This window comes from Zonotrichia albicollis, chromosome Z, assembly GCF_047830755.1.
Source record: "Zonotrichia albicollis isolate bZonAlb1 chromosome Z, bZonAlb1.hap1, whole genome shotgun sequence".
NCBI classification, from domain to species: Eukaryota; Metazoa; Chordata; class Aves; order Passeriformes; family Passerellidae; genus Zonotrichia; species Zonotrichia albicollis.
This window is the reverse complement of record NC_133860.1, coordinates 10,434,127-10,461,316: the sequence shown is the minus strand read 5'-3', so window position 1 is coordinate 10,461,316 and position 27,190 is coordinate 10,434,127. Positions and strand designations below refer to the sequence as shown.

Genomic DNA, 27,190 nt, shown 5'->3' with positions numbered 1-27,190 from the left:
ATTATCCATCAAAATACATTGCTATTAAAACCTCCCTCAGCAAATAATTATTTTCCTGGACTATGAGTGTTTTACAATTTGGGTGAGCGTTGCTATCAGCATTCTGCAGACAAGGACACCAAGTCACAGAGGTTGCCTTCCTATAAGCTCTGCACACATGATAAGCAATGGGTGGTTTAGAGGAGCAGACTGACAGATTTGATTGCCTTGTATTTTGTAAATACTCACATGGATAGCAGTATCCTTTAATATAATGCAAATAGGGATATTAGTACTGGGCTATTAACTAGATTATTTAAATATTCCAGTTCCAGCTCTGTTACATCATTATGTGTGGTGTCCTGTGCAGGGCCAGGAGTGGGACTTGAGCCAACTTGATTCTTGTAGGTCCCTCCCAGCTCAGCTTATTCTGTGATTCTATTTTCTGCAATCAATTTTTATATCTGTAATCACACTTTTCTTCCCAGTGATGATGATTTTTTGTTTCTCAGCATTGAGCTGTATTTGCCATTTGTCATTTTTTCAGTGTTGTCATGTCTTTATCAGATCCTTCAGGTTTCAATCAGTTTCATGTTAACAGCACACGTTGCCTGTTACCAGCCTACAAAAGTGATGGTAACAGACAATATTATTCCAGGCTGAAGAATCTTGATGATGATTTGCAGAAGGGAGAAAAAAAATACCTTTTCCTTTCTAAATCCACAGCCAAAAACACTTCCTTCAGTAACCACATGTTCTGAACACCTCAGCTTCTTCTATTAAAGAGATGTTTGTAAGTAATGCAGCATTTAATGTAGATATTGCTTCTCTGCTAGCCCATAAAAAAACCAATAGTGTAGGACCTGAGAAAATTAAAATAATCTGAGAAAAAATAAAGCATTATTCATGTTAAGTGCTTATCATAAAAGGAATTCATTAATTTATTCATTGTACATTTAGTTTCATGATAATAAATACCAAAATCTCTATATCCCTGTTTTCATTTTAGCATTCAAATTGCCATAAACATATTTACAGATAAGATACTGAGCCAAAGCTTTGGCCATGTACAGAAAATCCTCTGTAATGTTTTCAAATGGCCTTGCTGAATTCAAATGCATATCACTGCTGCAGATTCCATCTCTCCCTAGTTTCAATTGAAAAAACAGTATTTCCTTTACTTAGCCTTTGTTCAGTGTCATAACATGCTTTTAACTAATTTCTGTGTTTTGTTTTAGAGGCTTCTGTTCCTTCAATGGTACATAAATATTATCCCTGAGTTCTAAATGGCACAGGTTCCCCAGAGGAGCTGTGGCTGCCCCATCCCTGAGAGCGCTCAAGGGCAGGTTGGACAGGGTTTGGAGAAACCTGGTCCAGTGGAAGGTGTACCTATCCATGGCAGAGCAGCTGGAATGAATGATATTTGTAGCCCCTTCCAATGAAAATGTTTTCGTGATTATGCAGTTCATAATTTCAAGGAGTGAAGACGCAAATAAAACAAATCAAAAACAAACAAACAAAAAAGGTAATGATTCTATTTTCTATGTTTGAAAACAAAAGAGCAGAACATCTTGTAGTTGATTTTGTCCTCCTAATATAGGAACTGCTAATAACTTCAATGGAAAGCAGAAGCACAACTAGATTACATCCAGATCCTCAAACAAACCTCTTCATTTAATCCTAATCAATGAAAAGTGGAGTCTAAATGCTTAGAGTGGCACAGTGCATAGAACCACAGAATCACAGAACTGTTTGATTTGGGAGGCACCTAAAAGAATCTCATTGTAACTCCCCTTGCCATGGGAGGGGACACCTTCCACCAGACTAAAGTTGCTCAAAACCCTGCCCAACCTTGAATACTTCCAGGGATGTTCAGTTCCCTTGAACACTTCTGGCAACCTTATGAGCATCCAGAACCGTGGTAGCAGAATAAAAACTTCAATTTAGGTCCAGTAAGTCTCATGCAGCCTCACTATTCATTATTAGTCGTTTTTAGCATCCACCTTTATCATACTCTTCTCTGACTCCTTTACCTCAGGCTTTGGCTGCATCTGCTTCCAATAATTCACCTAAAAGCTTCCTCAGCCTAATGGGCATTTCTGTTCAGCTCTCACCTCACCACAGTGCTCCTCTCCTAATGCCATTATGTATCTGTCTTAAAACAGCTGCTCTCAAATTAACTTTCTCCCTCTTGTTGGGCTGCCTAATGTTTCAGAGCTGTGCTCGGCAGGGCAGGACTGATAACACTGAGCTGCTGAAGCAGCCTGATTGATTTTCAGTTTTGGCTAAGTACATGCCAGTTTTCTTGGTGACCTGAAATGCACTCAGTGCCTTTTAAATTGGGAAATGGGTTATCCATTGCACAATCCATCTTCTATCTTTTTTCCCTTTTTCAGTTTTACCTATAGATGTGTACAAGAACCTCTTCTTGAATGTCAGCTTGCTGCTTCATTACTGTGGTGCCCTTTCATTCTTTGCTGAAAAGCACTGGAAGCAAAAGCAGCTTAATCTCACTTAGCCTATGGTAAGTAAAAAAATAAAAAAAAAGAAAATACAAAAACAACAGCATTATCTGTGCTCTAAAATGTTTTGTGTGATAAGAAATCTGAGGAAATTTAACTTTGAGCCAGTTAAATTTAGTTTCACTTCTCCCTTTGGGTTCTCATGATCATTAGGTTTATTAACAAAGCAGCTGGAAAAGGAGGCAATGTCCTGCTCAGCTTTCAAGAACAACTAAAATTGGGAATGATTGTGCTGAACAGTTTTGCATGGGGGTGAATTTCTTCTATATGGAGTAATCAACAAGGATACAAAGCACAATGTACAATAGAAAATTCAAGGTAAGACACCTCCTTCCAGACAAAGGAGGTAAAAATATGCACCTTGGTGGCCAGCAAGGCAAAAACCCCTTGCTATCTTTTCTGGCCTTGCAGCACCTTGCACTCAGTCAGATCTCTGTCATCAGGGCCCAAAGTTTATGAATTACAGCAGGATATGTGAGCATAACAGTATATGTGACTATCCAGTCCAGAGAAAAATATTAGGACCATTAGCAGATTGAAAATTAAGCACAAGAAACTCCAATGCAAATATCTCCTTCTACAGAAACAGTATTTTTATAAAACTATACTATGTGTTATTTTTTACTCTTTGCAACATTTTATTTTCTAGTTGCAGATAAGACTTTTCCCCTCCAAAATAAAATTATTATTAATTAAAGCAAAATGTTTTTTCAGAAGGTCACAGTAGTTACAAATTCTGATCAAGGTCAAATTTATTTTACAATTTTTATAACCAAGATGAAGTCTCGAAAACAACCCTCTGCACCCCTCTTCCTTCATTTCCCCAAGCACATGGATGGAGAAACCAATTCCATTCTTACATAGCAACACATTGTGAAACACAGAATTCTTCTGGGTTTAGTCACCTCTTTTAAATGATAACTTTCTGCTGAGACATAGCCTGGATTTAAGTAAAAGACGATACAGTTGATCTGAATAATTTGGTCCAGTGAAGAAGCTTTTGGTTACGATGCAAATGCTGTTATCAACAAAGCCACCATTTATGATTTTAACCTGCAAATATACACATACGTGACCAATTTTGTGTTAATTATTGTGTAGGACAAAGTTTGTTGCCTAGAAAACTTGCTTAGGTCTTCATCAGAACTTACAGTGTAGTCCTCCAAACAGACTGTTTTAATTGTTGTGTCCCCCACCTGAGTGAATAAAACTATTACAAATTACAATTTCTCTGCAAAAGTTAGCAATTTTACAACTTAAGGTTAAAGATAACTCAGGCAAACCATTGCACTTGCTGTTAGGAACTGCTTGCAATGTAGATAATGCTACTAATATTTATTAAAAGCATATCATTATTTCCTCTGCTTCCAGAAAAATTTCATTTTATTCAAAGGCATGCATGAACAAAGTGAACAAAGCACTCCTGTTTAATCAAAACATGATAATTAACAGGAGTCCAAGTACCCTTATCTCGGGGAACAAGAATAGCAGGTAGCAATTTCCCCACTCTTTCAAGTCAGTGCTTGTGCTACTGAGTGGGAGAATCTGAGGGCTAGGAATTCACTTCTTGTCATTTCAGGGGAAGTAATTAGCAAGTTGCTACAACTGCATGGTTATTAGCACGGATGGTGCCTTGGATTTAGTAAGGTGTAGATGGCTGCTGGCTTCCATGAAAGAAAGGTTAATGGAAACATTTGTCCTGTGATGAGGAATTTTGAATTGAGCGTGATAAATCATCCGCCTCTAGAAAACTGTGGAGTGGGCGTCTCTTTCAATTTCAGAAATCATTTGTGGGACAATTTTGCTAATGACAATATACAGGACACAGGTAAGCAAGTTTTCCCTATTCATGGGCTGTAACTCTCTCTCCAGGTCCTTCTAAGTTCATGACCCTAGTGGTAATTACAGGTAATTAATGGTAATTGCAATCACCAAATGAGGGTTTTCACACCCACAGCAGAACCCACGGGGCTAAGGCCACAGAGTGAGTTTGGTGTTCACTCCAGCTTCAGCCATGTAATTCTGAGGACATTGGGCATCCTCATCTGCCATAAAACACGACACTCCACCCCACTTTAGCCCCAGGAACCTAGGCTTTCTTCATTGTATTTCATATTTCAAAGAATTCTTCATCTAACTAACATGAGATGCAGAGGTTACGTTGAGATAATCATGTTTTATCACTTTGCATGCTTACACTGCTAATCAGAAACTACAATATGTGTGTGGCTTCACTGTGGATAGCAGTTCTGGGTAAAAATATAAACTCTCCTGTTTTTGATGTCACCATCCAGATGCAGATCTTTCCTGCAGCCAGAATCAGTCAGGATCTAAAGGTTCAGAGCTGAATTCCACAGATCATATGAGGGGCTCACCCCAATGAAAGTGTGCCAGAGAAAATCTACTACAAGGGAGAAGAGAAGAACCTAAGGAGGAAGCATTGCCCCAGTTTACTTTTTTAGGTTATATTAGGGTATAATTGTAGGTCTGAGAAGAGACCTGAAGATCTCAGCTCTGAGAATATTCTCTTCCGTTAGAAGAGCCATTTAATCTCTTTTTCTGCTTCAAACTACTAAATTTATCAATCAGAGACTTGCTGGATCAGAACAGGGGAAGCAAAGATTTTTTGATGGAGTAAAACCAAAACCACCCCCATTGCTGAATTGGAGGTCTTCTGCCCTGTACAAAGCTGACATGAAGAAAAAAAATTGACTGCTTTGTGTAGAACATACAAAAAAAAGTCAATAAGGATTTCTATTCCTGACTGAATCTTTCTACACTATGAATAGAGAAGATACTATAAAATAATTTTAATAAAAATATTTCATTATTATAATTATTTTTACTATTGCTATTATCATAAAAAAATACCACAGAAATTCTTTTGTATTGTCACATTTATAAGAAAGGGCAAAAGGCTTTTTTCTTCCTCCCTCTGTTTTAATCTGATCAGTGCTTAAGAAGAACAACCACCAAGTCACATTTCTATAAAGCTTTTAGTTATTTATATATTATTTTTGTATTTAGCAGACACACAATTAATCTGAGGTTTCCAGAAGAAATAGAAGGGTAATATACCATACTTTGATCCTCCACTGACCCTTTTCAGTGAAGAGAAGATGGCCAAGGCAGGAATATATTTTACTTCCAGCACAAAGAAAATTAATGGAGTATGGAAAATAATAAATATGAACCATTATCAGCTAAGGGGTATTGTGCTTTTTTGCATGTGAACATGAGGCAAGTATAGATCTCTCCTGACAGCACACAGGGTAAACACTTTTCTGTCCTTTTCCAGCCATAGTAAGCATTTTTTGAGCAGAGATTTTGGATAAATAGAATAATATAATCATAGCACCCCTCATAGCTGTCTACCAATGGATTTAACTCTGCTGACCACCACTCACCACCTGCCAGGTTTTACTCATAACAGAGCCATTTGTTCATTTCCATAATTTCTAAAACAATGGAGAAAGGGAAGTCATATCACCAGCCAGAATATCATTTAAGGTAATTCTGATTAGATAAATGCTCCAACTGAGGATATATAGAGCCATGAAAGGTCACAAGGCCATTTAACCAGTTTTCCTCATTTGGAGATGTTCAATAGCCCAAGGAATCTCACACCATGGCACACGTAATTGCCATTGCTATTTTTGACAACAAGGATCAACATGTGAAAGAATTTTGGCTCATGGAATGGTGTCTGAGAGTGAATGCATGTGATGCTTGACTGGGTTTTTACACCTCGCCTGTCCCAGAAATAAAACCATTTCTGATCTCTTTCATTCCCACTTATACCTTCTTTTCCACATATTTGTTTCTGCATGATCCCTTCTGACTATTTGAGCTTTGAGAACTATTTTTTTAATCAAAATTTTTAACTCAGTAACCTTTCAGGCAGCTATTCCTTGTTGGGGTGCCCTAATTTTCTTTTGGAATACTACTGAATCAGCTTGAAAAACTGTTCAATGAATGCCAGAGAGCCAGTGAGGCTGGGAAAAGGGCAGAGATGAAGAGTGGGATTTCCTCTTTTTCTTCACAAATGAGTTTTAAGATTTGGCTTATTTCACGTCACAAAAGTACAGAATGTTTCAGAGTCTCCAGCGTCTGCTCCTAGCAGGTGACAGCTCATGCATCAATCCTTGCTCATGCTTTAGGGTAAAGAATAGCTCCAGGTATTAATATCTACATGGAGATACTAATATCTTTGTATATTAATATATTATAATATTAATAGCACCAGATAGGTGGCTCTACACTTGATCTCTACACTATTTCCTCCTCTTCACAGCATGGTGAAGCAGGGGCCCACAGCTGTGGCTGCTTTCACTGCTGTGCCCGAAGTGAATCTGCCAGCACAGCTGCTGTGTTCAGTTTTCTTAGGGCATGTGAGACAGACACACACCACTGCACTGCCAAGGCTGAAGTGCAGGCCAAAATTCTCTTCAAGGTGTTCTGACCAATATTCCAAATTTTGAGGAGTTGTTTGGTGGCTTCAGAGGGGAGATGATGACTGGAGAATCAGCCCTCTGGGGTACCCACTCTCTAAAAAGACACTGGCTACATTTGCTTCTCTGATATTGCTTGTATCAGAGATGTTACCAAAAGAAAATTATTAGATTAATCAACGTTTCCCTGGTGTTTGAAAATGTTAATCGAAAAAGAGATGTCACCTGATGAAAACAGCCCTAAAAGTAATTCCATGAGTCATATGTGTAAGAAAACCTGAAGTTTGGACATCAAAATTATGACCAGGAGTTCTGGGGAGATTCCCCTTGAGTATAGACAGAAAAATGCAACTTCTTGTTTGATAGTTTTTTGTATGAAGTCTGAAAACAATTTAGGACTGGACAGCTGCCTCGTGAAATCAAAATACAAAGAAGGAAAGTTTAACATTAGAGCAGGAGATCATATAGCAGTATATGATATATACATATATACAGTATATATACAGTATATATACAGTAACACAGCATGTTTAGAATAGGACCTGACTAGTCCTTTAACAAGAAAAATACTGAAGTTCTCAACAGAAAGAATCAAGTTTCATCATGATGTGAGACTTCGTCTAAGACAAACATATCTCATACTGAAATGTTGAGAGATTATCCCACTATCGTTAATGTGCACTTAAAAGAAAAAAATACTGCATTTTAAAAAGAAATATCTCAAAGAGAAATAGGATTATTTTTGGCTTTCAAGTCAAATTGTTCCCATCAGAGAGAGAAAAATCTGCTGTGATTTTCCAGTCTCCCCTCTCTGTGCTTTCAAATAATTTGTATTTCCTTTCATAGTGGGATGAAATAGTAACACTAAGCAGAAGGCAATAGCCTCCTTGAAATCTAAACTAATTGAGCAGTTTGGGCACTTTTTTCATTCTTAATTTCTTGATGCTACTCCCTGTTTTTCTATGCATGGCTTATTTTTCTCTTACTGTGGGAGAAGGTACACTGCCAGACGCATGACAATGTTCTCCTTTCTTTTGCCACCTTAGCAAGGATGGTGCACAGCTCATCTCGCTCTTCATTTTCCTCTATCCAGACACTCTGAGAGGTATCACAATGATTTGTGAAGGTCCTTGTTCTGTTAGAGCCGTCAGAGAATGCACCACAATTCATCTTCAGGCATCTAGATTTAGAAACCTAGAGAGTATTTGTCTATATGCAAGGTAAGTAGCTAAAATATCCTTACCCTGAAGTGTGGATGCTATCTAGTTGTCCATACTGGAGTCTGGATGCTTGTTATACTCTTGGGAATGTTTCTGGTTTTCATTCACTGGACTAGAAGGGCTCTGGTGATCCATAGATCCCATGTCACACTCACAGGGGGACAGATATCAGCCACACAGGACCTCTGGAAGATCTACAGCCTTCTGGGTGAGGATCCTGAACCAAAGCAGGACTGCAGGGCACAGAATCCTTCACTGAACCCTTTAGGTTGGAAAAGAGCCCTGAGATCACTGAGTCCAGCTGTTAACCCAGCCCTGTCAAACCCACCACCAACCCATGTCCCCAGGTGCCACACCTACAGGGACCATCACTGCCCTGGCAGCCTGTGCCACTGCTTAATACCCTTTCAGGGGGAAAAAAACATATTTATCCAATGTAAACCTTCTCCGGAGCAAGTTGAGGCCTTTTCCTTTTGTTCTGTCCCTGTTCCCTGGGAACAGAGCTCAACCCTCCCCTCAGCTGTCCCCTCCTGTCAGGAGCTGTTCAGAGCCACAAGGGCCCCCCTGAGCCTCCTTTGCTCCAGGCTCAGCCCCCACATCTCCCTTGGTCACTTCTCACCAGACTTGTGCTCCAGACCCTTCCCCATCGCTGTTCCCTTCTCTGGACATGCTCCAGAGGAACTCAAATGGCTCCCACAAACTATGACGAAGGAAGTGAGCAAAGAACTGAATCTCCACTCCTAAATATCCCTGAATCTCACCAAGATACAAGATTCATGCGCAGAATTTATAATTTGGAAGTCTAAATGTGAGCCTTATTCAAACAGATTGTTCATAAGCTCTGCTCTTTTTGATATACCAAAGTCTAAATGCCTTGCATCAAAAGTGATTACCAATCTCTTAATAATGCAGATAACACCAACGGACAGCAAAATGAAAAATAAAAGCACAAATTTAAGAATATGGTTCAAAGGCAGGCACCAGTATTCTTGTACATTCTTCATTTCTTGTTTTGAACAATGATGAATATGGAAAATAGAGGCAATATTGCTACATCTACATAATCAGTGTGAATACCCTTGGGAGACAGTCCTTGGAGACAAATTGATCATTTTATATGAATTTTTCATGCCACCTCAGATAAGGCCAATAAATATATGGAGAATGATGAAGGAAAGAAAAAAAAGGAAAAAAAAAAAGGAAAAACCAATTTTGGGACTCAAATCTAGTTGTGATGTGCTCAGTCCAATCAAACATTTATTTTCTATATAAAGAAAGAGCATGAGAATTAATTTAGGGATGGTCTACACATGCATTCACATTTTATATAAGAGCAGAAATGTTCTGGAAACTTTTTGTACCCTAAATATAAATGTGAATAGAACATTTGTGGCAAGATGCCTCTCCTCAGATCTAGCAGATGTGTCCCACCTTTGTCCTCTTTAATTGTTAATGAGTTTGTATTTCCCTTGCTTTATACTTTTTCATTATTGTACCTTCAAAACCGATACAATCTTTATATCACATTTTTTGGTGCTCATTAAATAAACCTAGAATATTTCCAGCTCCATTTTCCTTTTTTTTTTTTTTTGTCTGAAATTCACCCCCGCACTTCCAACATCTTATTAAAGATGAGTAAATGCATTTTATTTGATGCATTGGTGAACGCAGCACTTCGTTAGGGAACCTCATGGAAATTCATGTGCTTAATGCTAGAGTGCTTTCCATCCCACACCCATTTCAATTAGAGTTTGACATTGACACAGCCTTAATGCCCTCAACTGCTCATTTGACACAATCTCATGCAGTGATATCTCACCAAAACAGGAAGCTGCTCTCGCATCTCGTTTGCATTATGTATTCATTTTAAGATTAGTCACATGGTTAATGAGCATCTTGGAGCCTGTCCAGTTTGCTGCTCTGTGTCGTGTTTCCTTTCCTGACACTCCACTTGCATTAACTCTCTGTGATGTTGCCAAAGACGGTGCAGACTGTAAATTGCTCTTAGCCATTTGTTCCAGAAAATTATCACATCCACCGCCATTTGGAATTTATGCCCATTGTTGACTACAATTAAATATTAAATGCGCTCTAAAATAATTTAATTTTCACAAAGTGCTAAGCTCTGATGTTTTTCTTATATACAGTCTAATACAAATTTTACCCTTCCTCTCCCCCTTTACTTACAAAAGTAATATATTTGTCTCAAAATTTTGAGCTGCAATGCTTGTAGCAAATCTAAAATATGGCCACTATACACATTTGATCTTGAAGTGGCATTAAACTCAAAGCGACAGCATTAAAATTAGCAATTCAGGTAGCCTTTAACTTTTTAATCAATGTTTACTCTATATTTTAAATGAATACTGACACATCTAGTTCTGTATTTATGTGTATGCTTACAACATCCGTTAAATTCTTCAAAAGTCTACATAAATCATAAATATTGAGAGAAAAGACATGTAAATAATTCTAAACCTATTTGCATAGCCCTTTCAAGATCAAAATTAACACATTTGAAGTATATGTATGTATAACAAACTATTTCACAGGAATCCACGGAAATTAAAACCAGCTGAAATTATTATTCTACTTCCATGTCAATGCCTAAAATGGGCACTGAAAAGTTTTAAATTATAAAGTGATTATCAATATTTTGGTTGCCCCATGGTCATCAACAACTTGCCCTTGAAACTGGAAGTGATACATTTCTGGGATTTCAGGGACAATGATGCTGTTCAGAATGGCGCCTCTATTTCACTACCATCTATTTGTTATAGGACAATTAATTAAAAAAAAGTCCCATCAGGTGCAAGGAGGAACAACATCAATTTGGTTTGCACTACATCTTTAAATTTTGGCGAAATTTGCACAGTTAAGCATCATGGTCACTGCCACCACAATGTCATATAATAGAAAATAAAGAGAATGTAATAGGTAGTGAAAGAGCATCAGAAAAAATTAGGTGGGTATTTATTAGAGTCTTTTGTACATGTCAAGCAAATGAGACAGTGCACCTTATCTTAATGCTCAACTGAAGAGCTGTAGTCTCAATACTTTGGTTAACACTGGAAATCTGTGGATTATCATTTAAACACACTATAGAATTTTTTTTCTGGACAGGATCACCCCTTCAATGACCTCGACAGGAACCTCTCTTCCTTAAAAATGCCCAGAAAAATAAAATTGCAGGTACACAGAACTATTTATTTCCAAAGAAGTATCCCAAAAAAAGTGAGGCCAGGTGCCTATAAAAGTTCAGGACAGCACATAGGTTCCATAAACAAGATAAAAATAGCTGAGGAGTGGAAGGGGCCTGGAATGTGTGGTACAAGGCAAAGGCCATAAATTGATATCCAGAGAGATAGGGATCTCAGAGAGAGAAGAAAAATTGTATTTAATTTTTTGCTTTGTCACTCAGCCAGCTTGAATATAGATTTCATATGTGGCCCGTTTGTAATTTCTGCATCATCTGCTGGGTTACAACGAGAAAAAAAACTCTGGCTGGAAATATCACTGATCTTAGATGGTAACTTCCCCATGACACAAAGCATCTGTGTCTATCTCCTCATGACTTTAGAGGAACAACCTTTTCCCCTGAAATCAGGATAGTCTTGGTCCTGGAAGTGCTCATTTTGGATTCCCTTATTTTCTTTAGGCTGATGGGCTAAATAGTAAAAATATTCTACTACTGGATGTGTAACCAAACATGAGATTAATTCTGTGAGTTGAGACCAGTAGCTTAAAAGTAGTAAAAAACAATGTCAAGAGTATAAACTTTTTCAGTGGGCTGTTGTTTGAAAATTATGTGTTTGTTATTATAGATGTGGCAGCAAGTAATTCCTTCTGCTTGTTTTTTTTTTTTTTTTTTTTTGGTTTATGTATAATTTTAAGGGGTCATACACAAATTTACCTAAGGAAAAATATAAATATTTAGCCAAGATCATTCTCTTCTGTTTAGTATGTGTTTTAGAGCCCAGATAGTAATAAGAATTTTTCAGGATGTCCTCATCATGCTCTGAGAAAGAGAAGTGCTGAAGAGAAAAACTTGTACTTCCATTCTGTGTCTAGCCAGCTGGGTGAGATGGAATTCAATAATTCCCTGTTCACTTTTAGCCTCTCTCCTCCTCTTTAGTGTTGGTTTTACTGAGTAGAAACACTTTCTCACCCAAGGAGACCTTCATCCTGATCAAGGCCTCAAGGCTTTCCTGCAGTTTGTACTTTGAATGTACCATAAGCTTTCCTTCTCTTTATGATTATCTAGTATTCACATTGTGGTGGTGTCCAGAGACCAATAAATTAAGATTATGATGAGATGCAATATTGGAATAAATACTGATGGCAGGTGAATAGCTAACAATAAAGATGGATGTAGGTAACTAAGTTAGTGATGTTGATAACTAATAATGTTCCTCTTTTCCAATTAGATTTAATGATTTCATTTTTTTTCTGAGAAGAACAAAAAAATTTGTACCAATTCCACAGTAGTTTTGCCTTCTTTAGAGATGACACATCCCGTTGGGGTTTCGCTATTTTTTTAACAGCTATAAAATTACTAGTGACATGAATTTACATATTTTTTCATTATTTAAGTTACAATCATTTACCAAGACTTAAAATCCAGGAAATGTTGAATATTATAGAAATAACAAATAAAAATTAAAACTGTCATTGTCTGCTCTGTAGAGCAATACAATAATTTTATAGAAGTTAAAGATGAGTTTGAAATACTTGAAAATTTCAAAGAAAACCAAAAATTTTTTGTCTGAGAGGAACTGTTTTCTCCTTTTTCCCCCCAAAGTCTTTGGAAATACAGATGATTTTAGTGCAATTTCCACTTATTGGACCCAGTTCTGCCATAATTCTCTTGTTGTAATTAAATATTGCACATGGATAGTGTGTATAAATGTAAGTATAAGTAAATCTAAGTAATAAAGGCACTCTTAAATGAATAAACATGCAGTTCTGACAGTCACTTAGCATTTAAAGATTATTTCAGATAAAAACATGTATTGTCATAAAGTGTAAAATAGATATTAGTAAATTTCTATATTCACAAGTTTATACAGTAGGTAAACCAAACAAAGTTAGCAGAGTTTGTAATCCCAGAGCACAACTCTTTTCAATTGAATAGTCATTTGATGTTTTTAGAGAAGGTCAGCTAAGACTTTAATACAGGAAATAGCACTAAAATAACAAAACTTTAAAAAGCAAACAAACATATCCCACTCCAGATTGGATTTTTCATATTCTTTAGCAATTTTTTCCATATTCTGTAGTTATAAATGCACAACATTAATAGTTACAATGCATGAATGGCAGAACCCTGTTTTTGAAAGAGATTTTGCATAAAGAGCATCAGGAAGAAATATCTATGGTAAGGCCATGACACAATGCAGTTGTCATCACAAAATTAAGGTGTAATCTAAAGTTTGCAAGTCTTGCTTCTATCTAATGACTTTTTAGAAGCAGCTTCTCATTGTCTCACTGTAGCATTCACATTTTCTGAAAAAGTCTCTTTGCCCAGGATTTTTCTCCTGGGAAGCTGAGAGGCTTCAGAGAAAAGGAAAACAATGTTTACCTCATTTGCTTCTCTTGTGTTGTGCTCACATGTGGAATGTGTTTGGAGATTGTTTAATTACAAGTGATTGTTTTATTGGATTCTGGTGTGGATTATTTTGACTCTTTGGCCAATCAGGGCCAAGCTGTGTTGTGACTCTGGAAAGAACCATGAGTTTTTAGCATTCAGTAAGTGTTTTCTGTTTTCTTCAGTATAATATAGTATTCTTTAATATAATATAGTATTATAAAGTAATAAATTAATCTTCTGAGTACAGAGAGTCAAATTCATCACTTCTGCCTTCCCCAGCAAATACAATATCTCACAGTCTCACACAGAGAAACTGAAAGGGATGAAGGGGGGAAAAGCCTGTACTCACCTATAGTTGGGTCATGGTAGTCAGGGAATCGATGGCTAATGAACTGCATTGTCATTGCTGCAGAGGAAAGAGAGGGAAGAAAAAATAATCATATCACCACCATTAAATAGAAACAGCCAGAACACATGGGTAAGTCACTCACGCAAGTATCAATTCAGATTGTGAGCACAATTTTGTTATATGTCTACCTCTGCCACAATGCATGGCTCTACATTGATAACTCAGAGGTGATAAATGAAGAAAAATATGTATTAAACCTCTTTAATTGTCTTAATTTCAACTTCTTTGTGTACACTCCTGTGTACAAAGTTTTTAACACTTGGAAAATACTGTTAATCTGATATTGCATTCAGATTAAAATTGCCACGACAAAAACATAAAACAAGACTTACAAGACTGATTCATAAAGGTCTTCACAGTGCTACAAAGTGGCAGTTATTGGAGTGCCTAATTTGATTTCTGGTGTATTTAGCAATACCTAATTCATTAAATTTGATGCAACAGATGAAGTCTCCTCTTAACCACCCAGAGAACCTTTCTTCTGAAGAGACTGTTTCATGACTGAATATTAACTGCTTTTAGGAAAGTTACATGAGACTTCAGGAAAACTGCATTCTGCCTTTTGGAATAGGTGGCAAGCTATGAAAGTGGAAAGTGAAATAGGTGGAAAGTTATGAATTGGAAGTGAAATTCCAATTTATGTAGAAGCACATAAACTTTCATGTCCTGTCCATCATGACATCTGAATTTCATTGGCCTTGAAAAGCCACGAAAGTAAACTTAAGTATTCAGTGACTACTGAAACATCATAGCAATTAGAAGAACTTGGGAAGTTACATTTTCATTGTTGTTTTTTCCTCATAAGTTTGAATTTCAAATTATTTGAATCTCCCAAACAATGACAGTTGTAAATAAAAACCTTTCAAAAGTTAAATATGTGAATTCTAATTAAATAGAAAGGGAAAAAAGAGTCAAAGAGAATTTAAAAAATAATGCCTGATTTTTAAAATATTTTCTTTCTATTTTTTTTCTGGCATTAAAATTCATCTACAGCTACTATATAGGTAGTTGTTTAAAAAGGTAGCCTACCTGAAACATAACTATCAGTCACAAAACAAGAAATCTAACATCAGATTTTGCCTCATGTCTTGAACATCTCAGCTGCTTTCAACAACATACACAACAGAGTTTATGAGCAAGATGAGAGATATTTTAAAAATCTGCATATAAATACATCGACTTCTCAAACAGCATTGTTTTAGTTTCATGCTTGCCCTTCTCATATTTTCAAGAAACAGAGGCTAGGGAGAAAGTTTTATAAAATGATAAAGAGGAGAAGTATTAAACATTTATTAGCATGTTAATAAATTATTGCATCTTTAGTGTAGACAAATATAAATGCTAAGAAGCAGCATTATAAATTCATAGATACCCAGAGAGGGTAACTGTGTAAAAAAAAATCTCATTCAGTTCATATATATTATAGAGCAATAAATCTATCTACAGTCACACTCATGTCTTCTGTATTATATGTTTTCAGATGCATTACTTTTAAGCACTGTACACGTTTGACACTTTTATTTCCAGGAGAGATGCCTGTTTTGTTGTTTGTTTTTTTTTTTTTTAATCGTGACAGAGTTTTAGCCATCTTTGTTCTGATTGCTGTTAGTGGTTCATGAAGAACAAATTCATGCCTGATGTGACCTGCCTAGTTTGCTCTTAGGAGCTGAGGCAGCTAGCAGAGATGCTGCTCATATGGTTTATGCCTACACATTTCCAGCTTCCTGAGGCCCTATACCACAAATTAATTCAATTTGCTTCACTACCTGCTACTTTTTCTTGCCAAGCTTTTTTTTTTTTTCTTTAAAAAACACCCCAAACTATTCTGCATCTGATCTCATTCTGTTTCTTCTGGAGCTATGCCTGCGTCACAAAATCTGTAGTTATAATTGAAATAAAAATTCTCAGAGGACAGGCAGAACTCATGGTAAATGTTTTTCCTCTCGCCTGAGACAGTCATGAGTCAATACATCATTTATATCCTCATCAAATTCACAAGATTCAAGAGGACTGAAATAATAATGACTGAAAGAATCATGTTGTATTAAATATCAAATTTATTATTGTGGCATGCAAAAGTGGAAGTGTTCCGAAGGAATGTGAATGTGAGGACATGGTTTAGTGGAGGCCTTTGCAGTGCTGGACTTGAGGATCTCAGAGATCTCCTCCAATCTGAATGTTCTGTGTTTCTATGACTGTATATAAAAAGAATCTGGAGAGGTACAGAATTTGAGAAAGGTGTCAAGAGAAACGCTCGAAGTAATGAAGTGAGAATGCCTTAAGTTAATCTCGTCAGGAAAATGATGAATAAAAGCTCCTCTCTTTATACATTTTGTCCCACAGTTTCTTCCCTGACAGCCCTTTGTCACAGGCTCCTCCTAATCACCAGGGGAAGGAAATTCTTTGGCCTCTTTAGTCTTTGTCACCTCTCATCCAGGGATTTAGCACTCTCTCACAGGAAGAGGGCACAGAAGGAATTGAGGTACACTGATCTTTTTAATCACTGAAACACAATGCAAGATAAGGGAGTTGGTGCACAGGTAGTGGGAATTGCAATCCATCTTCCTCTGTGTGTTCCTAAAGAGAAGAATTTGCATTTTCTGCTCTATGCAACATCAGAAAGTGTTTTCAGAGCAGGCATAGCTGGTCATTTCATCTAAGGGAAAGCCATAACTGATTTGTAGCTACAAAAAAAAAAAGTTCTTTATAGCAGGAGAACAAAGGAAAAAGTCTCCAAACATTTGATGCGCAACAACAGCTTTGTCCGGTTCTACCAGGCATTCCACAGACCTGGCTGCTGGATGTGCAGAAATTAGCTCTGAATGATGGCTGAAGGTTGGTGGAGTGCCTCCCAAAGGAAAAGGACCTTCAATCACCACTGGCATAAAACCAAGAAGCTCAGTTGGAGCCTCGGGAATTAGACCTGCCCTGTCTGGGCTTCCCAGCAGGACACCTGCCTCAGCTGGAATATTTCAGCTTCTTCATTGCTACTAACATCAGCCCCAAACTCATTTTCCAGAGGGAATTAATTTTGAAAACTAACAGAAAAATGGTATTGGTATTTCATGCTGTGTATTGAAAATATTCTCCTTGGTCCCATGGTTTTCCACATCCATTACCTTTTTTTTCTCCCCATATAAATTAACACTCACACCTAACAAATTCAAACTGTCATTGAATATTTTGTGAATTTCTCCTTTGGAAATCCAAATTATACTACACCAAATTTTTGCAGGTCTATTAATTAGGGACCCTTGATTCTGATTTATGCCCCAAACAAAGTGCAAAATGTGGCTTTAAAGCAGGATTTGAAAATAGAATAAATGCCTAGAACTGATTGTTGAATAAATACATATACATGTAAAAACAATATTGGTTAAGAAATGGTTAAGAAACCAAATCAAACCAAGCAAAACCCTTTTAATCCATAGCTGATATTGTGAAACATTTTGAATTGCAAGTTGCCTGAAAATTTTTAATGAATATTTTATGACACTGTGGAGATAATTTCATTTAAATGGGACATGTACATCACACAGAAGCTATGATAAGTAAAAGGATCATTGTTTCAGATGAATAGCATCTTCTTTATATCCATCTGTGGCTAAGCAAATGCAGGTTGCCCCAGCTGAGCAAATGTAAGCCTGACATGCATGAGTAACTATGCAGCTTTAAAGTTTTCCTGTCTTTTTAAAACAAGAAAGGGGTTCAAATCCTTCAGATCAAATCCTTTACATTTTTTCTCTTTTTTTTGCAAACATGCTCATACCGTGTTCATTAACTATTTAAAAGGCTGTAAATTACACCTGTGCTGGCATAGAAATATATAGGTTTTCTTTAAATAATAAACTTAGTCCTGTCTTCTACTTTCAATGTAATTTTAAATCCCTCTTAAAATTATTTTATTTTCCACTGAATAAAAAAAATGCCATGCTTAGAAAAAGGCTGAGGTCACATATTTACTCTGAAGCATCCTTTCGACCAGTACAGCAAAAATAAAATTCATCTAAAGAAGGAATTAATCTTAAAAGTATATATGTGTGAGTGGGCTCACAAGCCAATAGGAAAAATGTTTTGATACTCCTACAGCTGTGAAAGCAGATAGAATAGAATCACTCTCTTCTCCTAATTTTTTCTAAATTTTATTTATACCAAAATCTTTGAAAGCAGTCCTACACTTATTTTTCAAGGTTGGAGAGTACGTTGCAAGCTTACACAATATTTGTTATGCTAATAGTATCCCTGATGTGAATATTTCATTCTTCCTGTCCCTCTTTATTCACCCAAGAGCTTCCACATATTGACATTCTCCTGGGTGATGGAGTGATTGTAAAATAAATCTGTTTCCAACAGAATCTTTACCCTCATCACAAATCCCACATTTTAAACACTCTAACAAAATTACCACAGTAGTTGCATCTCAGAGACCAGTGATTGCACAGGGTAGATACACATAATTTTAATTTAGATCCACCCTTCCAGTGGATCCTTGACTCATGTTTTCTATAAACATTGAGGTTTCAATGAGACCAGTGTAGAAGATGGACATTAAAAAAAATATAATATGGTAAAGTGAGTGGATTTGAGAATTACTTCATGATGTTCATGAAAAAAGAAGAAAGCACATAGGTATCATTACAAGAGAGAAGGTGTCAAAGAAACTACAGAGTCCAAAAACAGTGCAGCATGATAAGAGACATTGTCATGGAAAAAGAATAAATAAATATGTTTTATTTTAAAATTTAATATGCAACCTTGGCTCTGTCTATATGGAACATTAAAAACTTTCTAAAACATGGTCAGGGCAAGCTGGACATACCTTATTTTATTATTTAATAAAGAATTTGATTATTATTAAATATATACAAATTATATTTTATGAAAATTTGACTGTTTCAATAACTAGGCAAGAGCTATATTGCTACTGTTTTATTTCTGAAATACTAAAGAGTTTGAACAATTCTGGTCTGGTGGTTTCATATCCACAAGGCCTTAGGAATCATCTTCTAAAATGTATTGCCTTTTCAAAAGTTCATGCCTGAAGACTGCAATGTTCACTTCTATTTTGTTAGCTTGAAAAAGATACAAACATCCCTATAACTAAATAAGAATTTTTAAATTGGCATGTTAGATAAATCATCATTTGCAATTATTCCTCTACCCACCGAATTTTAACCAACAGACACCAAACTAGCGAGGTTCAACAAGGGCAAGTGGTGGGTTCTGCACCTGGGTTGGGGCATCCCTGGGTATATGGACAGAGTGGGGAATGGATCCTGGAAAGCAGAGCCATGGATAGGGACCCGGGTTCCTGGTCAGTGGCAAGTGGAACCTGAGTCAGCAGTGCCCTGGCAGCCAGGAGGGACATCCCTGTCCTGGGGACATCAGGCCCAGCATCACCAGCAGGGCAAGGGAGGGGATTGTCCCACTCTGCTCTGGGCCGGGGCTGCCTCACGCTGAACACTGTGAGCAGTTCTGGCTGCCTTTCTCTATATAAGAAAGAATCAAACTATTAGGAGGATCCAAGGGAGGCCATGAAGGTGGTGAAGAGCCCTGGGGGAAGCCTTGTGAGGAGGGGCTGAGGGCCCTGGGTCTGTGCAGCTGCAGAGGAGGAGGCTGAGGGGAGACCCCAGGGCAGCCCCAGCTCCCTGTAAGGAAGAGGAGGGGCAGGATCTGATCTCTGCTCTGTGACAGGGACAGGACCCCAGGGAACGGCCTGAAGTTGTGTCAGGGGAGGTTTAGGTTGGGTATCAGGAAAGATTCTTCACCCAGAGGGTGTTTGGGCACTGGAACAGCTCCCCAGGCAATGGGCACAGCACCAATCCTGATGGAGTTCCAGAAATGTTTGGACAAAACTCTCAGGGACGAGGTGGGATTGTTGGGCGTGGTCCTGTGCAGGACCAGGAGTTGAACTCAGAGATCCTTATGGCTTCCCTTCCAACTCAGAACACATTTTCATTCCTTTATTCTATGAATAGTAGGAGGTGAAAAATTTTTTTTTTCATTAATCTAATAAGCTCTATGAATGACATTAACACTCACAGTAAGTTTGAGTTGCTGGAGACAACAATAATTATGAAGTATACTAGGAAGAGAAAAAAAATTTCAACATTCTCTAAATGCAACCTGAGAGAGATTTCATCTGTGTTCAGTTTCTGAAAGTTTAATGACTCAAGGTTAGAAAGACTGAGAAAAGCAAAAAGTATTAAAATGAAACAAAAAAAAAATTGTTATGAAACAAATGAGAAATATTAGCTAGGAACTAATTTAGGCTATGGAACAGGAAGTATTTTTAGACATCACATGAGGGATCTTCTGGAACAAGATTCAATGATGGAAAATGGAAAAAACTTCTTTGATTTAAAAGACTTTTAAGACTTTTTTTGAGTGAAAGGATTGAATCAGTGAAAAACTACATTCTTTTGGAGATTTTTTCCCCCTCTATTCTCAGTTTGAGGTAGGGAAAATGTTAATTTTATGTATAGCATTTTAATAAGGATGACATCTAGAATCAGATACACAACTAATATCAGTTCTGGAAATGAAGTTTTGGTTTCCTAAAATATTACATGCTTTAGTTTTCAAAAACTTTACAAAACTTTTTGCTTTCCAGGAAGAAACTTTCATATGGAAGGCATTGTTTTCTAAAACACAAGGATAATTTAAATGGCCCTAGATTTATTATCTTCTTGGGGTGGGAGGGTTAGCAGAAGAACCTGAAGGAGTTTAATATACAATTAATGAAGTCACAGCCAGCCCATCTGCAGCCTTTATGGTTTTGAACAAATTATGTTGCATTCCTGAGTTTGTTTCCTTGCAATTTCCTAAGAACACTTTTTTCTATTGGCTGGGTGAAGGTTTCTCAAAGGACTATTTGATTTGAATATGTAAGATATTTCCTTTGGTTTTATTTGCATTTATTTTATCAACACATGCTGCATATATATTACAGTATGTTTATGAATAAAAAACTGATAGGTTTAGTTCCCTGAACAAAACAAAGGGAGTGGTGGGGTCTGAGGAGGTTTTATTTGGGTGAAAAAGATATGTGAGAAGAAGACTGATGTCTAATACATCATATTTTTTATTGTACTTCATGAAATTTAAAGAGTACAGGGCGGCAGGTACCTAGAGATACAGAGCATAATTTCTAGCAATCAGGTATTTTTGTAGGTTGATTAGAGTTATTTGTATGATTGCCCCATGACACGGTGAATGGTAGAGTGTATATCTAGATCAAAAACTTTCATTTTTTTAAAACTGGTTGCAGTAAACTCAAAGACCTCACCCCACAAAAAATGCACTTTTATCTTCACAGTGTCAGAGGATGTGAGGATTTCTAAGCACAAGTTTTAATGTCTTTTACTCTGTTCTTCCCCAAACTCTACTACAGACTAGATGCACTGAGAGAACAGTCTCAAGACACCTTTGTTGTGGCCCAATACACCCATTTTTATATTGCCAAACCCTTTGAGGAATTGGCCAAAAGCTTTACCACTTGTTTCAGGAGTGAATGCTGCAAGATCTGCACGTTGCAATTATTAATCTTTTAGGTGTTATAGTGTATTATTTATTGAGCATTAGCTCTGAAATGAAGGTAAGCGGAATTTTATTTCTGTGTTAAGCATATTCTGGTATACTAGAAAAATACAGAAGATTTTTGTAACAAAATCTCCTGCCTAAGCTGGGATGCTGCTACAGCACTGGATTTTTATACCTTTTTTTTTTTTTTGCTAAATTTGTGGGTGTTTTTTTTCACCTATATAAGCAGAAGTCCACTGAAAAGAATATCAGGCAGCAGAAAGGAATAGTCTTAAAATCAAAAGTCTTTTAAATCTAATTTGCATTATTAGAATGAAAATTAAACACACAAAGCTCCATGCAGATTTTAAATATAAAATCAAGTTACTAGGGCAGCTGGAGCAGAAACAAGGAACTCTTCCTAATTCACTGTAACTTTGTAACTTGCCACTGTAAAGTAAGAGTAGGCTGTAATCAAAATATGTTGAGGTGGAGCTGGTGGTAACAGAGAAAGGCAGATGCTTTCTTTGGAAAATAGTCTTTAATTGGTCCTCTTGCATCAGAATGAAATAAAGGACTCAATGCAGAAACCTATATGTTGAGACAATGAGTAAAAATAAATAATTAGGAACAAGGTGAGTGGAAAAAAAAGATAGAAAAGCATCCTTTGTTTTTCATGATCTTGAATGAATAGATAAAAATCACTACCTAGAGAGCAGTTCTCACCCTGGTCTTTTCTATAAACATTAGATGTAGAGATATGAATTCTCATTGTTTTCCTTTAAGGTAGAAAAATGATAAATACTAGGCAGTGGTTACAGTTTTCCAGCGTGGACTGAAGGATGAAGGAAGAAAATGTGCAAAAAATTAATCCTAAACATGAGAAACTTGTAGGAAAACACCATGTAGGAAAAGTGCCCTCATGTCAGAAAAGTTTCATGTCTTCTGAATCAGCAGTCTAGTGAAAAACAGCTGTACTGAAGACTTCTAAATCCCAGTTAATATCTACATCCAGACTCAGTTCCAGGTCAGAAGGCAGAAAACACTGCATTGTAAAATTTGTGTTCAAACTTCCATTTAGTGGTTAAGGAAACAAGGAAGTGGATGAAAGTTGCATTTATTGCCTGCATAAGAGACATCATCATAATGTGATACAAATTAATGATAATGATAAGGTAGATTACTACCACTTACAAACCATTTCCCCCACAGTGCATCCCTGATCCCTTCCCAGAAATTCTCCCGCAAAAATACTGAACATTCCCTACCCTTCTTAGCTTATGTGACTTGACAAGGTGCCTTAATAAACAGAAATTACTGCTGGTAAATGCTACCATTAGCGCATTTTCCCACCGTGTTTCTTCCATCAAGTTAAAATCAGAGAGAAAATTTAATGTGTCTTCTACTGTTCTTCAGTTAGCAAATCCAATGTCAACTTAAACCTTCCATTAGTGAGCAATCCAAAACATAATGACATAAATAGGTTTTAAAGCAGGCTCCAGGATAATGTGATTTTTAAAGCGGAATACATTAAATAAAGCTAGAAAGACTCAATTTTCACATATTATTTAGGAGAAGAATAGAGCTGATCTTGAACCATTTCAGATAGACACGTTTCAATTAAAGTCAATGGATAATACTAACTTTTACAAAGGGAATACCGAAAACAAGAGAAATATAGGGTCACTCTTCGTACAAGGGGACTCGGGCTTGCTGCTACCAGCCTCAAGTATCTTAACTTCACTGAGAAAAACACTTCTAAAAAAGGATAAAGCCATTTCATTCAATGGAAAAAAAAAAAAAAACCTCTCAGCAACCCCATTTATTTCTCTCCCATTCTTTTTATTACCTGTTGACACGTTTCCCTGTAATGACAACTTGAGACGCCCAGGCTTGCTTTGCTCCTGTTTCAGGTAGTGCCAAATTGAGGTTGTTTGCAGCTTTGCTAACATAAACCAGTGGTTAGCTCCTTGCTTCCTTCCACGTGAAATTACACCCCATGCATCAGGCAGTGAGGAATTGGCTGTGACAGCAGCTGTATTTTCCTGTGAGTGGGAGAGAGTAGCTGCTGTTCTCTAACGTGGTACCAACTTTTCTGAGCATCAAACCTACGGTTTGGAAAATTGATGGCACGTCAAAGAGGAAGACACAGCTCTTCCATTTAAATCCTCTCAGAAATCTTATGCAGGGTTAAAGTGGAGATGAGGTTTTTATTCATTCTTTTCTTTCCAATGCTGGGTTTTCTCAATGTATCAGTTGCGAGGAACTGAGGATAAGATGCAGATTCACAGATACAGCTAGGAGCTAATTCCCTTTGACTAAACAGGCTTTAGGTGTTTATCTGCCCATGGCGAACTGAACTATAATGTTTTGTGCCTCTCTCAAACACTCAGGTATCTTTTTGAAAGTTTATAGAAGCAGGGAATCCTTTAGGTTGGAAAGGACTTCCAGGCCCAACCATTTGTCCACCAGCCTTTGTCCCCAAGTGCCACATCCTCAAGGCTTTTAGATCCTCCAGGGATGAGGACTCCAGCACTGCCTTGGGCAGCCTGTTTGTAAAGCCTGCAAATGCTTTGCAAGCCTTTTAGCAAAGAAATTTTTTCCTAATATTCAATCTAAGCCTACTCTGGCTCAACTCCAATCCATTTCTTCTTGTTACCTGGGAGAAGATATTGACTTCCACCAGGTTCCAACCTCTCCTCAAGGCAGTTGTAGAGAGTGATGAGTGTTGTTGATGATTAAAATTATGATCTTTTTTCCTGCTGCTGATATAACTTCCATTGAAATTAAAATACTGTAAGAAAATTGGCTTATGATGAAATTTGAGACAGGAAACTGTACCAAATAAAGGAAAATTTACTGGTTTGGATTGATAGCATCAACATTTTTAAAGTATGAAACTGATTTAATAACACTACTGGTATATATTTTACAATAAATTGCATATATTTACCCTTCTACTATAAATTAACATGATTTATAGATAATTATTTATCACTTTCATAGTTATGTTTTCATTTCTGTTTATTAATGTAGCTTAATATGATGGCTTTCCTTTTCAATAAAAATATAAACAAAATCTAAAACATTGTATTTTTATCAGAAATTCTCTCATCCTTTCTTTCAATATCTGACACGCTTTTCCTTTAATAAGCATGGTAGTCAAATCATATGTAAAGGAAGTAGACTAACAAAGAAGGAAGCATTTCTGAAGATACATCTTAAGTCAGAAAATTGACTGCAGAATATTAACAAAATCCCAACAAGTATTTTAATTCCTCAAAAATATTTGATTCTTCCCAGAATGTTGTCCTCTAAATTTATTTTCTGCACATATATTTCAATTTATATTTCTCTCAGTGGAGTTATTTAACCCAGTGGAGCCAAACCTGCATTATTTGAGTGGAGAAGTAGGTGACTTTGCACTCAACATATTTTACTTGTCATATCTCAGATGTTTTCTCTCTTGGCTAATTAGGCAACACTTCACAACAAAGCCAAACCTGCTACATTAACTCTTGCACCAACACGAGTTCTTAATGTCTTTGCTACTGCACTGAACATGTTTTCGTTAGATCAGAGAAAGGTGAGGTTCTTCAGTTTATTCCCCCTGCATCCACAAATGAACACATCCAAATCTAAAAGCCTGTTACCCAAAAAATGAATCAAACTATTGAGAAAGCCATGAAAAGAGGAAAATGAGACCTTCCGGATGGAGGAGAACTTCTCTGTTGTAACTTAGAATGTGGCTATGCAGGGAAAATAAAAATCACAAAGATAACAACAATATTTAGAGAGTTCAGAGAAAAAAAGCTGGCTTCAAAGATCAACCCCCTGCTCTGAGCAGGGACATCTCCCATTAGGTCAGGTATCTCAAAGTCCCATCCAAGCTGGCCCTGGAATTTTAGACTTGCTGTAATAGACATCCTACAGTTCTAAACAGTAGCTTTAACATTTTAAGGACTTGGAAAGGAATATAATATCTTAACACCGAAATACTTCAGAGGCTGTAGTTAATCGGGAAGAAGAGTGTTTCTAGATCCAGAAAACAGCAGGTAATTTGGAGACAAACCAATGGGAAACAATGAGCTATCTCAGAGGACAATACCAACCCTTGCGCTTTCTGTTACTTTCACTCTTCATAGTAATCACTGAGAACTCCTGAGGAAGTCTTACGTGATTGTGTGAATCTGGGAGATGTGTTTTGAGCTTTTGACACTGCTACTAGCTCTCTGTGCTTTGATTATCACCAGCATCTTTTCTGCTTCAGTTTCCAAACTTTCAAGAAAACCAAGGCAACACCAACGTGGACAGAAAGATCTGAGATTTAGGGGATTGCCACATAAGATTTTGCTGTGAATTCATTCCTTAACCGTTCATCTAAAACCAAGTTAGTAAAACTAAGAAATTTTTAAGAACAAACTTAACCAATCTTTTCAGCATGAAATTATGTGGAGGAAAGGAGTCATGAGGTGAAGCATTTTTCACAAGACATTCAAGTCAGTGACAGAGATCAAAAGACTACAAAGAACAACTACAAAAAAAGTGAAATGAGGCCTCTCATCCTCTTCCTGCTCTCTCAGTACAAACTTGGCTGGAAGTTGACATCTGCCAAAAGCACATTCATATGGCTTGACACATGCACATGCTACATTTTATGGTGATATATTAACAGCAGGCACAGTTGCCAGACATGTTTGGGGGTGAAAGGTAGAACTTCAGGCACTAAAAGATGTGATTTATTACAGCATTAGTGAGCCACTGAAAAGGTCAGAAAACAGCAAAACACATACAAAAAGTTTTAGAGGGTTCATTGTAATTTCACATAGAAAACCTACATTATCCTATTCAGTCTTGTATCCTCAGTGTGAATAAGAAATGTTGAAGCTCTCAATATGAACAACATGGAAAGGCTTGACAAGGTTGGGTTTTTTTCCTGGAGCTGGAAGGAGATGACTCATGACCCAGGAACACTTAGACCCCAGAATAGGCTGAGTCTCAGTCTTTCATTCTTCTGGGCTAAACTTACTTTTGTGTGTTTCGTAATGCGCTCTCTGCCCTTGGTGTCATTTATTCTGATGTGAACCAGCTGTCTCAGGGGTTTATGGTGCTATACATCACCTTCACTTGATGGCTGACAGAAGCCCTATTTGGTGACACTGGACCTTTCCATCAAAAACCAGCAGCAGGTAAAAAACCCCAACCATACCACTGAGTGACCAAGCCAAACTGAAACAACCTTCCAAATCTCCCCACTCTCCCCAGACAAACATGGTGTCTTTACATAAGTCTTGAAATTTACATTAGAGACAAAATTCTACTCAGGATTTCTGAAATTTGATTTGGAACACAAAACATATTGGGGTGAGATAGATGAATGAAAACTTTTTTGAACTTTGAAAAAAAATTCCTTAGAATTAAAATTAACTTTTTTGTTCATAAAACGCCATAAAAGACAGATATATGTGGCTGTTTATAGATTTTCCTAATTACTGTGG

General features: G+C 37.0%; 1 protein-coding gene across 4 annotated transcripts in view; it reads right to left on the bottom strand.

Annotated features, from left to right (window-relative positions):
* The window catches only part of RIT2 (Ras like without CAAX 2), a 215,521-nt gene that overhangs the window by 149,167 nt on the left and 39,164 nt on the right, over positions 1-27,190 (bottom strand). For all 4 annotated transcript variants that reach the window (XM_074532671.1, XM_074532672.1, XM_074532673.1 and 1 more), the window contains exon 2: positions 14,112-14,168. In XM_074532671.1, coding sequence (XP_074388772.1) covers positions 14,112-14,168 — 57 coding nt within the window. The remainder of the gene's footprint in view (positions 1-14,111; positions 14,169-27,190) is intronic.